We start from the raw sequence: 23,584 nt of genomic DNA on the forward strand, positions 1-23,584 counted from the left end.
TGATATCCTGTATTATTCCTGGCAACCTACACCTTCTAATCAAAACACTCTATATTAGGACTTTCTGAAAATGATACAGTCTTTCATACTCTATGACTTAGTTCAATGTTTCTTAAAGTTTCTTCATGAGAAGGCCCTCATGGAGCAACTGTTACAAACATAGATTCCTAAACCCGATTCCTAAAGAGTTTAAAGATCTTCCCAGGTGAGTCTCATCAACAGTCAAACTTGGAAAACATGGCCTTAATTCAGGTACTTTAATTTCCTCAGCCTGGGATGTTCTTGCCCACTCTAATCATCCAGACTTCCAGCCCTGCTGATAAAATGCTGTTCCTCATCGTTACCCTCTTCCCTGGGCAGACTTAATCCAGCTACTCTCAGAATGCCTACTGTTGTTTATAGACTTCTACTGTGGCACTTTTCAAAGTGAAACCATAGTTCCCCACACCAGTAGCATCAGCGTTACCTGGGAACTTGTAAGAAACAAAAATTCAGGCCTCATTCCAAACCTACCAAATCAGAAAACACAATTGGTGGGTTTGTTTGTGTGTGTGTGTGTGTGTGTGTGTGTGTGCGTGTGTGTGTGTGTGATTTAAAAAAAAAATAACATATAATGTATAATTTGCCCCAGGGGTACAGGTCTATGAATCATGAGGCTTACACATTTCACTGCACTCACCATAGCACATACCCTCTCCAATGTCCATAAGCCAGAAATGTGGAGAACCAAATCAACCATTCTGTAAAGACTGATTTCCTGGGGCACCTAGGTGGCTCAGTGGGTTAAGCCTCTGCCTTTGGCTCAGGTCATGATCTTAGGGTCCTGGGATTGAGCCCCACGTTGGGTTCTCTGCTCAGTGGGGAGTCTGCATCCCCCTCTCTCTGCCTGCCTCTCTGCCTACTTGTGATCTCTCTCTGTCAAATGAATAAATAAAATCTTTAAAAAAAAGAATGCTTAAGACTGATTTCCTGATATTTTGTGGTAACAACAGCTAATTCTGTATATAAAAACCACAGGGTTATGATTATTAAAATAGGAATTAGAGTGTTAGAATGAATAGATCATGCAAAGAATGGATGACTGGCTACTGCAATATTTTCTCAAACCCACTAAATATAGGATACCATTTGTTGGTGCTTGGGAAACTCAAAAGTTTCTTGAGTGTCCAGGTTACACTATGGATTCAGATTTGTGTGCTACAGAGTTAATTGCATTCATTTAAAAAAAATTAAAAACTGAATTCGTTTCTTCCTTTTTTGTCTTCAGTGCTACAATCCTATTTTATGTCATTATTACCTTTATCCGTGGTGACTATATCATCCTCTTAATACTTCCTTTGGTCCAGGTTTCTCATCTCCAATCTATCCTATACTTACATCATTGCAGACTAATATTTCTAAATCCTGACTATAATAATAAGAATAATCCAAAAGTCTATCAAATCAAATATGAATTCTCCAGGATGACATTTGTGGGTTCCTCTACTAAACTTTCTGTGTGTACAAATTAAGATCCTGTACTGGAAATGTGCACTCAAGTTAAATTGAGTTCATTGATCCAGGAACACAGTCTGTGCTTTTGTTTTTTAATGGCTTGTTTAGGCTGTTCACACCACATGGATGCTCAGGCCAAAATCTAACCCCACCTTAAGTGCCATTTTTTTTTTTTTTAAAGATGTTATTTATTTATTTGACAGAGAGAGAGACAGCGAGAGAGGGAACACAAGCAGGGGGAGTGGGAGAGGGAGAAGCAGGCCCTCTGCCAAGCAGGGAGCCCAATGTGGGACTCAATCCCAGGATCTGGGATCATGACCTGAGCTGAAGGCAGATGCTCAATGACTGAGCCACCCAGGTGCCCTGGTGCTGTCTTAAAAAGAATGTATTTCCAACAGGTTTGGCTCTACTAAAAATAATCTCTCTAAGTATTCTCTGTGGGACTCTGTAAAAGTTCTTGCTTATATCCTAGTTATGACTGTCATACATGCCTTTTTCTTGGGACTTTTTTATCTTCACTCAATTTAAGAGCTCTATCAGCATTTATTTTATTAAATTTGTTGACTTGGTGGTCTAAGCCACTGCCTTTTAAATTTAGCTATACACTGAAATCACTTGTATAGAAATACTGAAACCTGAGTCCCACTTGAAGAGATACTGATTCAATTTAGCAAGTGGTCTAGGCATTGAAATTTAAAAAACAAAAAAAGCAAAAAACAAAAAAACAAAAAAACTCTAGGTCACTCTGATATGCAGCAAATTTGAGGACCAATGACTCTGCTAATCCTGGAATTACCCAAAATGTCTTTTGAAATGTGTGTGTGCCACAGTCTTTGATGGCTACTCGGTTGGGGATTTATGTCCATCTCAATTCTGTGAGCAAATGAGTTCTTCAGTCAGCTCCAAAATGTGGCTTTCCCAGACCAACACCAACCTTATCTTTAACTCTAAGCAATATTATTAGGAAATGCTTATTTCAGGTTTAAAAGTTAAAATATATTCCTCTAAACTTTCTTATAATCTCACTTGCTAATTTGGGGGGAGTGTCAATCATTATTATAATTAAGACAATTAATTTTAATTATTTAAATTGATAATTTTTCATAATGATCAAAAAGAAAAGGCTAGTATATAAATTGATCAGTTTAAAATATGTACACATATTTCACTTTACTTTTTACGCGTGATTTAGGATGAAAAGGTGATATTTTGGACATAGTACTTCTTTATCAATTGTTTTTCTTAAATATCTTAAAATTTCTTAAAATAATCTATAAAATCTTAAAATAATCTATAAAACAACCTTAAAATAATCTATAAAAATCTATAATCTACAAACAGGGATAACAATACCTATCTTATTAAGCAATTATTTGAATTGTGAGTAAAACTAATAATTCTGACAGAGATGGTTAGTTTGAGTGTGTTAGTTTGAGTTGTTTTTCTGGAAGGTTTGGATTCCAACTGATCCATGTCCCTCTCACTCTTGCACATTGAAGGACTCCTGATGTTTCTGAGGTGACCAGGTGGCCAGGGCATTTATGACAGAGTATGGATAGTGTTCTACCATCAGGAGAATCAAATTCATGCCCTACACTGGCTCTTGCAAGCTCTATATTCTCAGCAACAAAGATGAGAAATGTGCATATTCATGCTGAATTTTTGGATCCTTGACTTCAATAGGTAAAACATAGAAAAGGGGACTGTGGTGTTCATCCTGTGTAAACCTTTCATTGTTTTCAAACCCGAGAATATATCTCGGGACAAGTTTCTCTTCATAAACCCACTTCCAAATGCAATTCTGGTTTCTTGCTTTCTAATAGCCAGCCACTAGATAGAGTAACCACTCTCCTCTGGGTTTCAGTGATCTCATCTACTGTAGTCTTCACCCAGACAACCTGCTTTGTGGTCTGTGTGTCCTTGTGTATTCCATATTTGCCCAGATAGACTCTCTGTCTCTATCTATTAGAATCTTATCCAAGATTCAGTGTGGATTTTTGCATGATGCCTTCCTTGAACATCCCAGGCAGAAATTTATTCAACAGATTATAGATGCCTCAAAGGCAAGGGTATGGACACTGGTATTTTCCTCTGAGCCTAGCACAGAGACTGAGATAGGTGCTCCTAAGTAGTTGCTGAATATGTGAATACAATCCCAGGCAACCTAGAGCCTACTGTGGATAGGCTCCAGAAACCTATGCACAGTAAAGCTTGATCCTGAAACATAAACCACCTTCTGGTTCTATTTCTTAAAGGATTAGCAGCCAACAAACTTTTGGACACTTACCTACGTTAACATTTTTCTGGCCTCTTTCAATGTGTTTATTATTAAAAAAAAAAAAAAGCAAAATAACTAAGCAAACTAACAAAAACCAATAAAACCAAGAACTTTGAGTTCAGTTGTTTATTCTCCTTTGCAAAAATTTTGCATTTGGTGGTGCCTGGGTGGCTTAGTCAGTTAAGTGTCCAACTCTTCATTTCAGGTCAGGTCATTATCTCAGGACTGTGAGATTGAACCTCATGTCAAGCTCTGCTATCAGTGGAGAGTCTCCTTGAAGATTCTCTCTCCCTCTGCCCTTCCCCCCATTCATGCATGCACTGTCTTGCTCTCTCTTAAAAATAAAATCCTTAAAAAAAAAGTTTTGCATTTTTTTGTTTTGTTTTTCTTACTGACTTTTTTTTCTTTTTAAAGTCATCCCTGCCCTTTGGTATTTTTTCCATGTCAAATCACATCCCTTTTTAATTCACTGTCAAGATGTACATAGTTCTAGGTGCTAGCATTTCAGCTTATTGGAAGGGATATTAGCCTCAACAGAACTTATTATTATTATTATTTGTATATGGGACCTTCTTCCTGTGTAACTGGTTATAAAAAAGAACTCCAGAAAATAAGATAAAACAAAACAACAAAAACATCCAAATATAGGTCTCACTGATTGAGATTATGAAATAACTAATTTTTCATTAGGTCAGAAGCAGACAAGTCAGAGGCAGGAGGATTCTTTCATTTATTTCATTGAATAGCTATTTATGAGTGTCTGCTCAGCACAAGGACCTATACTATATACTGCTTGCCATGTCAGTTGCCACTATTAAAAGCAGTAGGGAATTCCAGCTTGCTGTTCATGTAAATGAGTAATACTTTCCCCAAATTTAAGTGCTGTAAATATCTTCACCCTTTTAGCTTAATTTTGCCAGGCATTATTTCACCCCTTCCTAGCCATGCTCATTCTTTTTTTTTTTTTTTTTTTTAAGATTTTATTTATTTATTTGGCAGACAGAGATCACAAGTAGGCAGAGAGGCAGGCAGAGAGAGAGAGAGAGAGGAGCAGGAGGAAGCAGGCTCCCTGCAGAGCAGAGAGCCCGATGCGGGGCTCGATCCCAGGACCCTGGGATCATGACCTGAGATGAAGGCAGAGGCTTTAACCCACTGAGCCACCCAGGCGCCCCGCCATGCTCATTCTTACCTAAAGGAAAAATATGTGTTAGTTACTCTAAAAAATTATTTTAGAAGTGAGGAAGAGTGAACATATTTGAGCAAAGGAATAAAACAAAATAAATTAATGACTCTAAACTTAAATTTAGATAGGAAAATGGCTATCGAGTAAACGCAAACATTTCTATATTAAATTCTGGACACTTTTCTTTTAAAAAACATAATAAACTATAATAAAATATATTAGAGTTCTTTATTTAGTCATGCAAATAATGTCAATAAAGAAGTCTGAAATGACAGGTTTCTAAAGTAGATTGTGGATTATTAAATTGTTTCAGTATAATTTTGGTATCAGGTGTACTTAAATCTTGTGACTTCTGGTCATCTATGTATTTCCTGTAATCATGCCACATTATTTATCAGAATAGATAGTGAACTTGGGTATTCAATGATTTGACATTCTTGGTTTTAATGGCTTAGAGTGGTGCTGACAGCTCATGAATAATTTTGCTTGGACTTGAAACTGTATCACGTGCATACGGGGTGAGGGATGTGCTTTGTGAGTGAGCCTATGGGCTGCTCGAGAGTCACCAAACTATTCTTTATTGTCTTCATCCCTGTAGTTCTCATAGGATGAAAAAAAAATTTGTTGGTTCAAGCACCTTTACAATTTATGTTCTTACAGTTATACAATGTAATGCAGTGAGAAGTTAAGCAGAAATTTTTTTGAACTGGTTATAAATTGCCTTAGACATGAGTTAATACAATTATTAGGTGTCCTAAAGGGATACCTACATATTTCAGTTACACAATAATTTGTATGTTATAATTATTTGTGAACTTAGAGTTTAAAAAACTGTGCCTCAGAAATGCCAAGGTATTTTGTTTGCTTCAGAATGTCTTATCTGAAATAGTTGATATATATTATCATGGTATTTCTAAAATGCATGTATTCATGGATTTTAAAGGATAAAATTAATAATTTTTAGAACTTGTGATTCAATGAAGGACTGAGGAAATATTGGTTGTTATGTTACATTGTGATATCATGAGATATTAGGATTAAGAAGCTTAATTGTAGTTTAGAAGAATCTTTCCCTAAGGAATAGAAAGCCCAAAGATCCCACTGACATTCGATCAAGAAGTCATGTATTATGATATTCCATGGGGCATTTAATATTAATAGGAAACTACAGGGCATCTATGAATAACTTAGCCTACAGCATTTGGGATTGCAATCTAGAAAGAACCAGCAGTCAACTGACCTTAGGAACTAAAGAGTAACCACCAGTGTCACCTATCATTATTTTAATACGCTGTTCCTTATTATGACTAATGGACATAGATTTTTGTTGTGGTTATTAAAATAAAAGGTCAACGTAGCCAGAAATACTGTAAGTAATTTTACCTAGTGGCATTATAGTAAATATAACTGAAATGACATTTTTGCAAACAGCTAAGATTTTATTGTTAGTTTTCTTAAGGTTTTTACCTTTAGGCTTTAGATCATAAATTTCTTTCACAATGTAATCCTGAGGAATTTAACTAAAATTATTATATCTTCATGTATCCAAAGTATGAAAAGAATAATGAAATTAATAAGGAAGTATCTGCAATGTAATTTTCCTTGAATAGGTTATGAGATTAATTATGAAATGTATGTTTACTTGGGAAAATCTATGGGAAATAATTTGTTAGGTCTTTATTTTTATTATAGTTAGAAAATCCTAGTTTATAATTTCTTTTTACTTACAGAGAAGAGAGACAGATTTTGATAATGCGCCAAATTCAGGTAATTTGGAAATTTCTGAAGGACTCATATAAGAACATTTGCTTCTTAGTAAGATCTGAAAGAGCACTTAGGCAGTTCTCTCCTTTGAAGGTATCTGGGGATGAAAATATTACTTAGGTAAATTTTTTTCTTGATATTGACATTTTTGTTCAAAATTCTTTTTCAAGTGTTCCTCAGTAAGTAACTTTAATGTTAGAACACAAGGTACCAAATCACAGAGCAGAGATTTACATGGTGTATTAGTGTATTTGCACTATTTTATGAGTAAGAAATGAGGCTCTTTTCATGAACGAGTTGAGGTAAGAAACTATATGTCACAGAATATTAGAAGAAAGAATCTTTTTATGGAGAAAGACAGCTGAAAGTGGTGGTTTGCTATGAGATTTGTATTGATAAGAGTCTGGGTCTCATAATATCATACTTTTCATCATTCCTCTTTGTTATAGAAATTAGTATTCAGCTTAGCCAGGAGAATAAGTGGGCTTTTGTTTTAGGAAAGAAAAGGAAATAAAGTGCTCAGCTTCTACTTTCATTTCCAACTTGTCTATGCATGGGTGAAGATTCTTTCCTCCCAGCAGTTTTCTTCTCACTGATTCTAACGTTTCCAAAAGGTGACCTGTATTTTAGGATCCTAATTTAAGCAAAAGTAATAGTAATGGTATCCAGTGGAAAAGAAGACCTACGTAAAACTCCAAATACCAGTAACTTTGTCTCTTTCTCTTTCTATTTGCTTAGGGTAAATGAACAAACAAACAAATTGAATTTTCCTTCCATGGATAAGAAGTGCACTTGAATTTTTACTGAGTTACTCACAGATTATTGGACTGCATACCTCCCTAGGTAGACCACTGCCTCAAAGTCAGTGTCAGGGTATTCTCTTTCTGAACCAAGTTCCATGTTTTGGAATGTCTGTAGAGAAACAACCAAACAATAGCCCTGAGAGATTTCACATTAGGAACACTGTAATAACCAAAATGCACAAGTAGGATTGCACATGGGGATATTCCCTTTGCATTTAGATGGACTAAACTTGGAAAGTAAAAGAGCATCAGGGAGAAGTGATAAGTAATACTGCTTTGTGGCTTTAATATATTGCTATTTAATTAAAGGCTGCATACCATTTTGTCTTTAAATACCCTTATGAGGTAGCTTGGAGAGATCTCTGCCCTTTTCAAACTGTGAGATTTCCTATTTAAGAGCAAGAAAGTCTGTTGCTGGAAAAAACCACATAGTCAACATGAAAGTATAATAAAAGTTATTGATTAAATTCTGCTAAAACTCTGGGATAATTGCATTGATGAGGTTAAGGTCTAATTTATCAGTACCTAGCTCTTGTATGCTTGAGGAGAAAAGATACGAGAATTTCCTGATTCCGCCTCAAAATAGATGTTGCACACTGTGTCAGGGCATGAGGGAATAGGACAGTTTGGTCTTTTTCTAGCTCTCTCACTGTGGCTACCAAGTGACCAGTGAAAAACCAAATAGAATGATGGAAGGTATTTCAGTTTCTAGGTGGAGATCCTACTGACTATCTTAGGTTAGATCACTTAAATGCTCCCCACAACATAGTGTATGCTGTCTCTGCCCAAATCCAAGTGAATAGATCTATGTAAGACTGGAAAGCTACACACTCATAGTAAACACCACTTGTCTTTATCCATGGCAGTCTCTCCTCCTTACTCCTAGAGTTCTTATTTCTCCTCTGGTTTGACAAATCCCTGTGAGTAATGTGGTGGTCTAATAACTATGGAAGCAAAAGGAAAGGAAACCATACCATTCTTCCATCTGGCCATGCCATTAGCCATGGGCAAAACCAGAACACAATTACAAATAATTTCTAAAAACCCCAGATTGGATAAGTACAAACATATGACATGGAGCAGGAACCCACATACCTGGTAGATGTTTTCACTCCTCTGTTTCTAAAGTTTCTTTCTGATTTTTAAGACTTCCTAATTAGCATGACCTATGAACATTTCCTTAAGGAAAATTTCAACTGGGAAAAATAGTAGGGACTGACTTATTATAATTTATAAAAGTGCAAAATTATGATGATTTTTTAATAAATATTTTATTATATTAAAAAATATCTACCTTATAGAGGTTCTTGGTTTACGATATAAGCCCGTTTAATTTTCATAACATCTTTAGAGGTGCAGAAGAGATATGCTTATCCACAGACTAGTCATCCATTCTATTCTAGTATATGATTTTTGACTGTATATATTTCTTTCTTTGAATAGTTTTCTATTTTATAAGAAAAGCAAGTGACTTTTCTGTCAGTAACAGAGATGTCCTCATTAAATACAGAGAAAACACCAAAAAATTACCTGTGATGTCTCAAAGATGCACACAACAAAAGAATGCTAGCAGCCATCTCTGGGAATGAATAATGCTTTTCTAGGTGCTTATTTGAAGCTTCTTCTGAAGGAGTCTCCCTAGTATCCCACTTTCACCCACAAAATTATCTATGGCTCTGGTTTATGCATGGAAATTCAGGGGCACTTTCCTTGCAAAGATCAGGTTATGAACTTGACATCTGAGAAGACAATATTCAAGTGAAATATATTTGCATATGATCAATTTTCCTAGCAGTTTAAGAATCTGTAGTTTGAGGCACCATGCAATTCTCTGTCCTGTATCCTAAACTCTAAATATGTGGAATTATCCCACCTAGTCTATCACACCTACTTACAGACAGCTTTATTTCTCAGCATGTGGGCTCGTCTCTCAGAATTCTTTCAAACTTATTTCAAATGTCATCTGAGCCAACTACACAAAGCTTTAAACACAGAATACCACCACTTCCCCTTCTAACTAAAACATGAGGGTGGGTCAACCCTTGGCCATTTACTTTAGAAATCAAAGAAATTTACTGCTATTAAACCTACAGATAGTTCTTCCCATGGTTGACCTGATGCACAGAGGCTTTGTTGTTTCATTGGTGATTTTGCAGCTTTCACTTGGATAAATATATTTGCAGTCATGATTTTGGAGACAACACAGTAAGAAAAAAATTAGCTCATTTCCGCTATACAATGTATTGGCAGATAATTGCTTCAAAGTGTTGGTGTAAATGCCTGCACCGCAGTGATGATGCTGAATTTTATTTTCAGTTCGAGATGGGGAGATTCCAAGGGCATACCAATTCAGCTATAGACAGGTTTTGAGTCAATGTCATGAAAGTAGTCACGAAATTATTTTGTAACACACAAAAAGCAAGACATATTTTTTGTTCGTTTTGCTTTTAACGGGAATAAGAGTGCTTCTAAATCTCTTTTGGGAAAGAATGACAATTTTCAGGTTCACATTTGAAAGGATTATCAATACCATTGGCAAACACCAACAGAACAGGGAGATCTCTCTAGGAAAAGGTTGAGCAAATCATTAAGTTCTCTAATTCACAGGAGACAAGATCCAAATTCCAGTCTCAAGGTATTATATTCTATTGTTCACTGTGAGACCAGCAAACACAAGACATTAAAGTATGGGTGATTAACACAGAATCTGCTGTCATTGACCTGGAAGCCAGATTTAGCCTCTAGGATTTTCCATAGGACATTCTAGAAGAGGTTGCTGCCATTGACACTCAGGGAAGGCAATTTTTAAATTGTTCCCCTTGGGATGGAACTTTCTGTGGACATTAGGCCTTTGGGACCAAAACCTACAAGGCATTTATGAATAGCTGATATGAGAATTTTAATAAAAATTGCAATAACCATGAAAATAGTGTTTTTAAAAAAATCTATGTACTATTAGTAACAGTGCATGCAGAGTGCCAGGCATTCATAACTATTTGGTTATAAAAATATGTGACTGTAATTATGGTATTTACAGTCAACTTATAAAAATATGTGTAAATCTGAATGGCAATAGTTAATCCCTAGCTCTAACCACAAGCCTGAAAGGATTAGAGGATTATTATGGGAAAGTGCATGGATAATTACAAAATGGACAAAGCTCTCACCGTCTCAAATTCAACATTCAAAGAATGGCTATTCTAGCATCATAGGAGCTTCATTTGTCAAAATTCTTCTAACCTCACAAGGTAAAACCAAAATTCTGTGGAAATAAGTAGGGATCAAATAGGAAAGGAACATTTACATGACACAACCTTTGTGAAGAATAATTCTTTCATAGAATAGTCATGCACAACTGTCAGAGAGGTTCACTATCCCTGGAAGAATTGATGGGATGACATTTAAGCACAACTTTCATTAAAAAAAAAAAAAAAAGCATGGTCTGGATTAACCAAATCTTTCCATAATTTAGGTGAATACCTTTTTGGAGCTTATTAACCATCATGGAGAGTGGAGTTCTTATGACACTTTCTACTTCAAATTTGTATTCTGAAGGAAGGAAACAAATCCACATTGCACTTTAAATTCAGAAAAGGTGTTTTTTTTTTTTTAAACAAACTTCTAAAATCTCTCTCTTTAAGGGAAAAACACATTTAAGCAAAATACAATATTCTACATAGATGAGATACTTCCCACAGGTTCTTTTCTTCTAGGAGATGATCAGTCATCTTCCAGCAGTAGGTAGGTTCTCAGTTTGAACACCATCAGTATTTCACAAAAGGACAAAATGGTGGCAGTGAACTTGAAAAAGTAGGGTGAGTTGCCCATAAACTACCCAAAAAGGCAGAGGTTGGACATTACCTGTAAATCATGATCTCATACGTCAAGATGTATCTTGGCATTTAGTAATTGGAGTTTTGGAGATATCTGCTGCACAGTGAGGTTGGGAGGTTAGATGATGCTTAGTTAGATTCCTTTCAGGCTTAAATTACTTCCTAGGACTGAGCCGGGGCATTTTGGATGGTAAATTAACTCTTTCAGAACAAGAAATTCCATTTCAATAAATTATTGCTACAATTTACTAAAGAGTACCATGGTGTCCTGGAAAAGATAACATCCCTTCCAAAATTCCACCCCTCTAGTCACTCAGATAATGGGAAATTCACATTTATTTTTACTCACTTTGATCCTTGATGTCAGAACCTAACAAAGAACCATTTTCCCTCATCTAAAAAGAGACGGTCTAGATGGAGGTACGGTATTGGAACTGCCATGGTGGTTTGGCAATCTATGCCACCATCCTCACATGTATTTGACAACTGGCATGCTTGATTCTTTCCTTATATCAGCCTGCCACTCTTCTTTGCATGTGGAATTGTCTAAAGTAATAACGAAAAAAATGACCCAAATAGGCAAGCTTTTTAAAACTTGGTAGATGAATGGAGAATGGCATACCTCAGAAAGAAATGGAGCAGTAGTTAGTGGAATTTCTCAGCTGATTACCGCCATCTTTTGAAAGCGATATAAAACAAATCTTCACAAATGGTAAGCAAACAATGAGAGAAGAATCCTCCTCCCTCCCCGCAAAACCCAACTCTTCAGAAATTTCTATGTCAGATATGAGATCATGGTCTGCAGGTCTACCAGTGTCAAATACCATTTCATTCTAGCAGAGCCCTTCAGGAGGCAAAAGGCTAGGGTTATCTAATATATGAACAATATGTTAATATTATATTAACAAATAATGAATAAACAATAACTATATCTTTATCACAATTGTATTCCATGCTTGATCAACTGATACTCAGTCTACATGAATACAACTGAAAAGACAAGAATCATTTCTAATGGAAACTCAGTCACCTCAAGGTAGGACAAAACAAACTTTATTTGATAAAATAAAATTTGGTTAAATGGTTTTCATTTTAGAGAATGTTCTTTCCCTTAATATCCTGGTGAGCTCCTTATTTGGAAAAGTATACTTGTCTTGTTGTTTTGTCACTTCATTAATCTATCAACGTCATTTCCAAAAACCTCAATCAGAATGGAATGGTTTGTATCTCTTTTCTGAACTTAACTGAGTCCAGGAGTTTTTGTTTGCTTGTTTGTTTGTTTTGTTTTTGTTTGTTTTGTTTTCTTTTTTTTTCTTTTCCCCAGATTTTAATATTTCAAATTCAATTAAAGTATACAACCAAAGTTGGCGGGTAACAGTAGCTCTCTTCCAGGTAAAAGAGCTTACTAAAAGACTTTAGAATCACTGAACATTTGTTCAGTCCTACCTAAAAATTAACTTATTTTACTGCTTGATGTGGGAAAAGGCATTTTCTAATAATTTTCTGTGACAGGAAACACAGCATTAATCCCAGTAAGCACCCAACAGACAAGTATATCTGCTGGGGAATGGTTTTAAACGTTAATTCAATGAAAACATTTACCTCAGTACTTTTTCTGAGAGAGAACTCAGCAGCAGTTACAATTCATATGCCACCTGTGGAGAGCCATGAACACCCTAGGCGGAGGGCCAACTGGGGAGCACTTTCCAGGTAACAAGAACAGCGATATTGCAAGAAGCTACAAAACAATATTGCAGTCGTTATAGTGACCACTACTACAGTGATCATGGCCTGGGTCAATGTGCCAAATATTAATGCAAGGAGCACACTAGACTTTACAGGGTTAGAATATTTTCCTTATGCTAAGAACCAGTGGATGGCACATGATGAGTGGTTATGATCCTTTTATTCCATTTCGTACTACAAACGTTTCCTAGTTAGAGCTCCTTTATCCTATGTTAATGATCTATATTCCATGGCAGTATATTTTCATCATCTAAAATGAAAGCACTATAAGTATGGTATATCCCAACTCTCTCTCTCTCTCTCTCTCACACATACACACACACACACACACACTCAGACACACACGTGCACCCTTATACACAGATGTATGGACAATATGTATAAAATGCTCATTTGCAGTGGGTAAGCTCTCTGAAAGCAGCCAAATCAGCCTTTGCAAGTATAGAGAACCATTCAATGCCGATGAAAAGCCTTATCAATTGTTTAGCTCCAACAAGAAATTTTAACCCTTGTCCATATAGTAATTGGTTTAAATGACTTTCTTATTTTTTGCTAAGTTATCCAAAGCAAGAATCTCAAAGACTGATGTGATATGTAGAATCTAATGGACTCACATCTTTATTTTGCCTCTCACACAGTTGGGTTATACTCTTGCTGCTGAAACACAAGTTGATTTTGAATTGCTACTGATGCATCTGTATTTGGCTAAGGCTAATTTGGCTTTCTAGAGAAAGACCAGCCCATCAGCAAATGGACACCTTCTTCCACACAAACATCAATGTACACTAAAGACAAATCTAAGTATATGTATATATGGTATATATACATATATATGTACACATAAAATGGATTGGGAAGTCCTTTGGTTTAGACGGGATTAAATATGTACTTCCCAAGTGCATAGGTTTCCTTTGACCAACCTGTTCAAAACAGAAATAAGAAAAGTGCCATGGCAATTTTGACATTTCCTGTCATTTTTCCTATGTAGAGGTTCCCTTTCCTTTTCTCTCTCTCTTTCTTAAGCATTTTGTTTTTGAAAGCGTTTAGACCTTTTGGTCGTCTAATACTCCATTGATTCGTCCATTCCTTGGAAGAGCTCTAAGATCACATCCACAAACTTATCTTTAGTGGAGAACAAGGTTGCAAAGAACATTTCCCTCTTCTTTGATTCTCTCTTCCCCCCAAGAAGCGGACACCTTGATGTGTCATGACAATTCACTCTTGATCTGACTTTCCTTGTTACCCCTGGCCAGCCCAAGCAGCTGAGGTCTGAGCTTTACTCTCCCTGCATCGTGGTGCAATACTGGAAAAGAAAAATAATCCATTTGTCTACCCCCTTCAGACTGTGGTGACATGATCAGGGTTCTCTTGAATCTCTATGCATTCAATTTCCTCTCTCTCCTTTCGTTTGGCGCGTTTCTTTTTCTTGTGGTGCTTTTTGGAAGGGGGGAAAAAGGTTAGGAACACAGGTAAGATAACAAAACAGTGCAGAAGTGTGCAACCCCCAGTGAGCAGCAAGCATTTGAACAGTGTGAAGGTCAGGTTCGAAGGCACAAATAGGAGGGGGACCAACCCAATAAGAAAAGAAGTAATATTTTGCAAAATGGCTGTCCCATGCTCTTGTAGGGAGCTTTTTATACATTGTGTTCGGGTGTGCTCAGTTGCTAATACAAATGTGTAAAGCAGTGGTGCACAGTGGTCAATGGCAAAATTTAAAGTGTAGATAAGGCACAAGATAGAAATGCAATCCATGTTGACGTTCCATAATGTCATTAAGCCCAGAACGCCCAGCTCAATTGAGGTGACACTGAGAATCAGCCAGAAGTTTCCCAGAGGGTGGATCACTAGGAAAAAAGTCAGGATTAACACCAGGAGAACACCAAAGCCTGAAATCAGAACAGGCACCGTGACAGACAAGCCGTAATGATCCATGAACACGAAGGAGGGGTTGAACACAATGAATCGGATGCTCTTTGATAGGGACAGGGGCCTCAACTTTTCCAACACTTCTATGACTTCCTTCTGCTTGTCTCTGCTAGTCCTGGCCACCAGATACAAGCGGGAAGCAATAATGTTGTTTTCATCCCCTGCCTTGGAGAAGATGATATCGTTCCGAAAATGCTGAAATTCTGGCTTTTTTAAAAATGAGCTTTGTAGGACACTGATAAAGTCACTCTTGTTATTGGCACTGATGTTACTAACTTTCAGGAACTGGTAATACTGCTCCACCCAGGACACGGCCGTGAACCCGCTACAGAGTCTCCGTATATCCTCTTGGACGCTGCTGTTCCAGTACTCCAGGGGCTCGTAGATGTAGAACCCTATCACTGGGCTGTAGTTGCTGAAGTATTTTTGCTGAACCATGGCGTAGGAAACGCTTGGGGAGTCACTGGCTAGCAGATGGATGATGTTGGCTCTGTCACTGATCTGCAAGCACCCCATGAAGGAGAAGGAGGCGTAGATGAGATAGAGGATGACGACGAATGGCTTCACGTAGATATTGGTAATCCATTCATTGTAATGCTCACGGAGGAAGTGTTGAATGAAATGGTGCTGGTAGGGGTTCGTCTCATGATGGGATGTCTGTTGATGCCCATCACTCATCACTGTCTGGAACCACACAGGTTTGCGGTCCAGGTATTCTGCAGAGGGGATCTTACAGCAAAAGATGCTGTGGTAGCGGTTTTGCTCGAGTTGGCCCGCGAAGACCAGACAGGAGCCAAAGAATGAGAAAATGTAGAAGTAGTTCAACAGAATGGAGACACACATGTTCTGACAGAAGACCTTCACAGCCTCTATGTTTGTGAATGGGCTGGCACCCATGCCAAAGGTAATGAAGTACAAGGAGCTGGTCATGGTGTAGGTGACCATCACATCGGAATAGGCATCTGCCACCCTGTCTTTGAAGGGCAAAGTCTCTCTTGTTCTCCGCCATCCAGACAGAAGCTCAAATACTCCTTTAGTTCCATGACCTAGTTTTTTTTAAAAAAGAAAGAGAATAATTGTTTTATTATCTATTATCTATGCTAAGCAGTGCTTTATACTCCAAGCTGCAAAATGCTACGATCCTCCTATCGGGGTCTCAAAATTTGAGTTACACCATGAGATATATTTTGTCCATGTGTCCACTTTAACAGGGTCCAAATTAATTGGTATTCTGGGTAAAACCAAACCCGTGTTGTCTGTCTTATTAATTTGACAAGTCATAAATACAATTGACATTATGTGATTTTTTTTTTCTTCCCCTGCACACATGTTGTCTCCCTTAATGGGTCATACGTTGTAAATGGCAGGGGTTATTATTCACGCAGCCTCAAATGCCCTTCCACACAAACCGACTGCTTGATCAACTGAAGCATTAACCGATAGTCCCGAACCTCCATTTCAAGCTGACTTACATGCTGATGTAGGAAATCATAAGATGATTTTAAACACTTAAAAATCACTTTACATTGACTTTACGATGTTAATAATCCACTTGATGGCCAAATGGCCTAGAATCCTGTTCCTGTAGATTTGATTAATTAACATTAGATGCGAGTTGAAAAACTTTGCCAGGTCACGTAAAAGACAGGGCAAAACCGTCAGGGTGAGAGATCACAGCAAGCATTTCCTTTGGGCTCCTCACAGAGCTTTTATTCACACAGTATGGATGCTGACTAACATTTGCTTCATTAAAGTGGATGGGGAATGGTTCTTTTTAATCAACTTCTGCGCACTCTTTAATAAGGGTAAATAAGCAAAAACTTCATTCAACAAATATTACTTGAGCACCTGCTATGTACCAGAAACAGTTAGATACTGAATGTTTCCCCCACCACAGGAACTTAACAGCTCTTAAGATACTACTGCTTGCTTCCTTATCAACAAAAGCGGAAAGCAGCTAGGAAAATAAAGGTATTAGGCCATACCTTTAATTTCCCTTTTTCACTTCTCTGATTTAGCTCTGTCAATTACTGTTTACAATGTATCAATTGGTAACTTTCTGACTGAGTGAAGATCTTCATACATCACTCTTGCCCTTGTAGGCAAAGCAATACTACACACAAACATTTTCTATGAATGGATGCAAGCTGTGTTTGGGCTCTTCTCCAAGAGATCCATTAGACACAATGTAGCTTAAAGGCACAAAATGACCTAGTTCAAGAAAACTTGGAAAATGGACTTTGTGCAGTACCTAGATATTGGAGGAATTCACTTAGCAATGCTTTAACAAACATATGATAATGGCTGGGGTCCTACTATAATCACTGATTTTGTGTTGATAGAGTTGCTAATTGGTCTCTATAATTTCCCCTCTTCTCTGTTACTTTTTTTTGGGGGGGGGCGGACTGCATCGGGCACAATTAAAAACTATTTCCCATCCTACCTTTTAAGTAGAGGTGGCTCATGTGACATATTTCTGGGAAGTGTAACTGATAGTCACTTAAAGATGCTTTTTAGAAAACCAGAAGGAACTTTGCCCTAAATGGCATCACGGAGCCACCAATAAGAGCCTCAGTCTGCCATCTTCTCTAAGTCTCTTTAAAGAGAGCCAAATCTCCATTTGTCTAAGTCACTGTAAGTAAGGTTATTATATACAGCTGAACCTATTCCTAACCAACAAAGTTTCGTAGGTGAGTTATTATTACAGAAAACTTTTTTTTAATGAGGATCTAAGAATTCTTGCTTTATAGTTAACTTGACTATAGTATTTACAGGCTTAAATATATTTAATGCTAATATTTTATTTCAAAGTTACATGGGTTCACCTATCTTGGGAATTCTTATTAATTATTAATTGTTACTGCATCGGAGTTCTTCTTATCCTAAATATAAAGCCTATTGAACTTCCAAAGTTCTCTTTTCTGAGTCCCCAGTCAGAAAAAATAAGTTTATCCTAACAAGTAGAAAAGGTTAGGCAAATTGTATTTATGTATATGGTAAGCTTTTTGTTTTTTTTTTGTGTGTGTGTGGTTTTTTGGAGGCAATGATCTATTATTCCTTGCATTTAATTACTAGCTCAGCATATATGGGCACTGAGTTAAGTCTAACACTTTTTTTAAGTCTGATGATTCTTATACATCATTAATTCTTCATTTTTATCTTCTGCAGGACTCCTTGACCAAACAGAATACTTGTTCTTTCACACCCTTGGCAAAAACATAATATTAGGATATTAGCTGAAGTAATTAAAATAATTCTTTAATTAGAGCACTTCTCTTCTGAAATGAGGACTCTTGCTATCTTTGTAGTCATAAGGAGGGAAAAGGCTACATGGGGCTGCAGCTAAATTTGGCTTTCCTTTGCTAATGGTCACTCTTTTATGGAATAGTAGGTACACTATGTAGGCCAGATTGTTGCTTTATATAGTATAAAGGTCTGTATGTGTGGGAAGATGATGCTAAACCATATTAGGTTAAATAACCACTCTAAGTGTGATGAAGACTGAACACATAATTTCCAAACTTTGGAGAAGGCATATTTTATCCCATTTATAGATTTAGATATTTTACAGGCCATTCCTGCTGATACTCAATCATTTGATTCTCCCCATAATCTAGCTATTTCCTAGCAGTTCAGATCTATCATTTGCACCCTGAATCCAGGGTGGTCTTTCCTCTCTCTGTGAACCTGCCCATGATCAGTCTTATCTTCTTAGTTTTATTCATGCTATTTTTCTCTGCCTTACAATACCTTCTCCTCATTGCCGGTCACAAGGAAATTCTGTCCATCCATCTGGTAAGCATCAGTTCAATTCTCTAATTTGCCGGGAAACCATCTCTGACAATTCCAGACATATTGATTTTTTTCTGTTCCTTAAGGTCTTACTGCACTAATTAGTTACTCATTTTGGCACGCAACCATGTGCTGTTTTGCTCTGGAACAAATGGTTTTCTTAGGATATGTTCTATTTCTTTGGTTAGACTGCAAATTCTTCAAGGTCAGGGAATACATTTTATGTTATTCTTATACTCTGCAGAACATCTGGCAAAGGCTCGATGCCCAGAAGATGCCCACTAACTTCTTGAATTCATTTAATTCTTGATTCTAGATGGGTTGAAAAAAAATGTATCTTTTAACTACTCTTCCTAAAATGTATTGTGCATCTTTATGTCTCCAGTAGAGCTATATACTTTTAATTCAATTCAATCCAATATGTATTTTGATTTGTTACAAAGACCTATACTAGTCAACATATAAAACATAAAGGTAAGAAAGAAACACAATATTTTCCAACATCTGTCAGGCCAGAAGGCCATTTTTACTTGGGTAATTCTGAGACAGAGATTAAAGCTTCTAATACATATGAATTTTAGAAGCAGTCCCATAGGGTGTTCATAAGGGTTCCTTTCTTCTACTAACTAGATGCTAGTAGCACACTCCACAGTTGTGACTACCAAATATGTCTCCAGACATTGCCTAATGCTGACTGGGGGTAAATTGCCCCCAGTTGAGAATTACTGGTAGTCAAAAGAAAAAAGCGTGCACACACACACACACATACAAATTTTAATTATCTTTTTCAGATTATAAAAACAGGACACATTTCCATTAAAAATTTGGGAAAGATGGAAAAAATAATGGTGAAAAATTGTTTCATAGTCCTACAACACAGATAATTGCTGTTAATAATTTCATGTATTTCTTCCAGTTTTGTATGTATGTATTAAACTTATCCATCCATCCATCCATCCATCCATCCATCCATCCATCCATTCATCCAGATTTGTAACTATTTAACTATTTCATGAAACAGAGCAGGAGAAATTAGAATTTGGAATTTCTCTTGCTGCTGTTCAGTTGGCTCCCAACCACCATGGAGTACCTACTTTCAAACCTCTGTGGTATTTTCTTTCTTGGTTTCTTCCTTTTTACTTTGGCTTCCACTCTGAAGCTGATACCATTTTTTAAAAATATCTGCCCACTTGAAAAAAGCCCTAATGTTCTACCATACCTTTTTGGAAGAGTATATGCACTCTTTTTCCACCATTACCAAGGGTCCTATTCCAATTCAGACAAGGCACCTGAAATCAAGACATTGGTATTCACCCAAAAGAAAGTGATCCACCATCTCAGATGATGATGATAGAACACGTATGAGTGTGACTTGCCCTACTGAACAACGACCTGAACCAATTCCAATATATTTTCTCCTGGTACCTTAGTCCTGATTGTTCTTTGCTTCTGTCTCATTCCTACCAAAATCCTTAATCCTTACCTAAGGCATCAGTTTGTCTTATGAACCACTCTGTTCAAGCTGCTGACTGGTGAGAGACATATATGTCAGCAGTTAACTGACATTAAAGAATCATAGTGTTCTTTCCAAGTAAGAGATGAATGGTACAAACTGTGAAAAGACACCTGTTTCTTTCCGAAGGATTAGGGAAAGCACTACAAGTTTCTGATAGGCAGGAAATGATGCAGTCTAGACTGATGGGATAACCTGAATTAAGACACCAATTTACCTATAAATTAAGAGGAGGTAGTTGTGGCTTTCATATTTATCATTGATTTCTTTTTCTCTGAGTAGAGATTAGCTTGTTTGGTTTAGTAGGTTAAGGCATTGTTGGAAATATGCATTTAATATTCTAGAAGATGACTGCCAAACTTTGATCATGGTTTCCTTCCATTGTATTAGTATATATTTGCAAACTATATTAGAATGCCACAGTAAGTGGCTCAACTGGGACATTACTGGATAAACTTTCTCTTGGCAAATTTCACGAAGGAATAGGGAGAGCACTCTTAGGAGTAAAAATGTTTTGGACATAGTTGGAACTGGGAGAGAAATCCAAGGTGGGAAATGAATTGAATTAGAAGATTAGTGTGTGTGTGTGTGTGTACTGAATGTTCCAAAAGGCTTCAGGGATATTGTTGCAGACCTCTTTCCAAATGAAAGCAAATGGAAGCATTGTTTAATAACAAACAAAACTTACGTGACATCTGGCTAATATACTCTATTTAACAATAATTTAACAAGTTCTGCTATTTACAATGGATAAATATGAAAAAAATGAAGATTATATGGATTCTTCTTTTGGTCATGGCATTGCAGTTCAGCCAGAGGGAAAATCATGAATAGTTAAAATTTAAAAACGTGTACTTTTGTTATCAAACAAAACTGACTTCAGTCCTAAATGAGCCAAATAATATTCAGAGTTGGTTACAATTCCATTTGAGCCTGAAGCAATCCCTTTACAACAACTAAAGAGGACTTCTAAAGTAAGATAGATCTCTGACAACAGATTCCCTCCCACACTTAACAACATTTCTTTAAAGTTGTGCATCCCAGTGTGAACTTCACATTCTGGTTGCACCTATGGAGCTGTAGGAAAATTCTGGCGACATGGCTAGACCTGGAGTGACTTCCTTCAAAGCAATGCTGTTCATCTGTGAATTGAATATAAATTTTACAGTTGCCATTTTAAGCCCCAAACCAATCTCTCCCAAACCCAGAATTCCAAAGAAAATAGTTGTAACAAGGATTAAATCCAATCAAACCTAATTGCAACTGATTCAATTAGTACTCCCTACTGGGCTTCTCTTGATATATTGCTCTAATAAGCACCATCTGTGGGCTTCTAATTCTTTCTAATCAGCTGAATTAGAATTCTCTTCATTTGCTTTGAGAAGATGTACTAATGGTCGTCCTTTTATACTTGAATATGTCAAGCTTTCTGCAGGTCATGAGAGCTTGACATCTCCCCTTTTAGTGGCATAAGAAAAAAAGGTAAAAAATAATGCTCCTTCTTGTGACCTGCTCCAGAGAAATCTTTTTCCTTTCTCTGAGCATTTATTTCTGCTTTGATTAGCTATGCTTTCAGTAATTGTGTTTTTGGAAATCGTCCTTGAGCTCAGGTGGAAGAAAGTATTTTTTCTATTGAGTTCTTAGGTTACATGGTTTTTCCATACCAATCAAATGAATGAAGAATGAAAAAAATATAATAAAATCCAACCAACTGAAGCAGTAAATCAGCTAATACCACCGCCACTACCAGAAACAACAAAATCCAGATATTGAATCAACATTTTGAGTTTCCATTCACGTGTTCAGCATTATATGGGATCCTTATCCATTGTTCCTTCTGTTTTTGGCTGTTCCTACTTCTATTTTAAAAGATACCACTTAAATATGATCTCATCTCTAATACCTTCCACTTGCTGTCTTCATCCCTAACTCAGCTGCTTAGAAGCTTCTCTGCGTTCCAGCACATATGGTAGCACTGGCTACTACACCCACCTAAAATTACCCATTGGTGTGCCTGTTTTTTATCTAAGTCTGAAAGGTCCTCAATGTCTAGGGTAGGCACTCTCATTTCCATTTTTGTATTTCAATTATTTGACACATATCGGTGCTCAGTAAATGTTTGTGCAATTGAATTGGTCATGATCTGTGTCTAGTCTTAAAGGTATTTTAAAATGTTCTTGTAATGATTATTACTAACAGCTTTATGAGATCTTCTATCCTATAAAGAGTAAAATTAGTGACAAATTAGGATTTTTGCAACACCGAAATCTGGACAATGCTTTAAAAATGTCTGGTTCAATCACTGGGAAACATGTTTGAAATGGAAGTAATCTTACTTAGCAAACTTAAATTATGCATAGTTTTAGTTTCCTAATAAATATTGTTCAAAATAAATCTTCAAAGTTGTAGCATGAATGCTTGATAATGCCTCAAAGGCAGAGTTTTCTGGGAGCATCCTTGAGTGTTTTGCTAACCCCCCCCCTTTTTTTTTTTTACCAGTGAAGATGAAATAAAAACATCCTATGGGCTGGAATTTTTCTCTGAGAAAAATGGCCTAAAGCCAGTGGAAACTCAATTAACCAGAAAGCTCAGGAATTGGATCATTTGAATAGTCATTAAATTAATCAACCAGAACTTCCTTTTTGATTCAACTTTTATTGGTTGATTAACTTTACTGGAGATCTTTCTAAAATTGCATTAAACTTGTATTTCCTTTCTGTGTCCTGTCTGGAAGGAAGAAAGGAAGAAAGAAAGGAAGAAAGAAAAGGCAAAATGTTTAACAATTAAAAGGATGTACTCCAGAGTAACACATTTTGGTTTCAGTTCTGGCTCTATAACTTTGTGATGTGTGATTTGGCAAGAATGAATTATTTTAACCACTGTATGCCTCACTTTCTTAGTCTAGAAAACAGGAATAAAAATGGGACCTATTTTAAGGGGTATAGTGTAGGTTAAATGAGATAATAATTACAATGAGCCTATAGCAGTGCCTGGCATACAGGACGCACTCAGTGAATGAGCTATTACTATTTATTGAATGATATTCTTCAGAGTCATTATTACATTATGCACAGATAATCAGGAGTCAATATGGCATACTGGTTAGGTGTTGCATTCTGAGGGTTTATACTTCCTCGTCACCATCAATTAAGCGTATGACCTTGAGCAAAGGAACTCTATGGCTGGATTTAGCAAACTGTAAAACAGAGAATAACAATATTTGCTTCAAGGGATTGCTATGTTAAAGGAAAA

The 23,584-nt window shown here is 36.7% G+C and overlaps 1 protein-coding gene across 3 annotated transcripts in view; it reads right to left on the reverse strand.

Moving 5' to 3' along the window:
* Nucleotides 1–12,464: 12,464 nt before the first annotated feature.
* Nucleotides 12,465–23,584, reverse strand: part of PTCHD4 (patched domain containing 4) — a 183,231-nt gene continuing 172,111 nt past the window's right edge. For all 3 annotated transcript variants that reach the window (XM_032340210.1, XM_032340211.1, XM_032340209.1), the window contains one exon: nt 12,465–16,073. In XM_032340210.1, coding sequence (XP_032196101.1) covers nt 14,440–16,073 — 1,634 coding nt within the window. In that variant the 3' untranslated portion in view covers nt 12,465–14,439. The remainder of the gene's footprint in view (nt 16,074–23,584) is intronic.

This window comes from Mustela erminea, chromosome 4, assembly GCF_009829155.1.
Source record: "Mustela erminea isolate mMusErm1 chromosome 4, mMusErm1.Pri, whole genome shotgun sequence".
In the NCBI taxonomy this organism is placed as follows: Eukaryota; Metazoa; Chordata; class Mammalia; order Carnivora; family Mustelidae; genus Mustela; species Mustela erminea.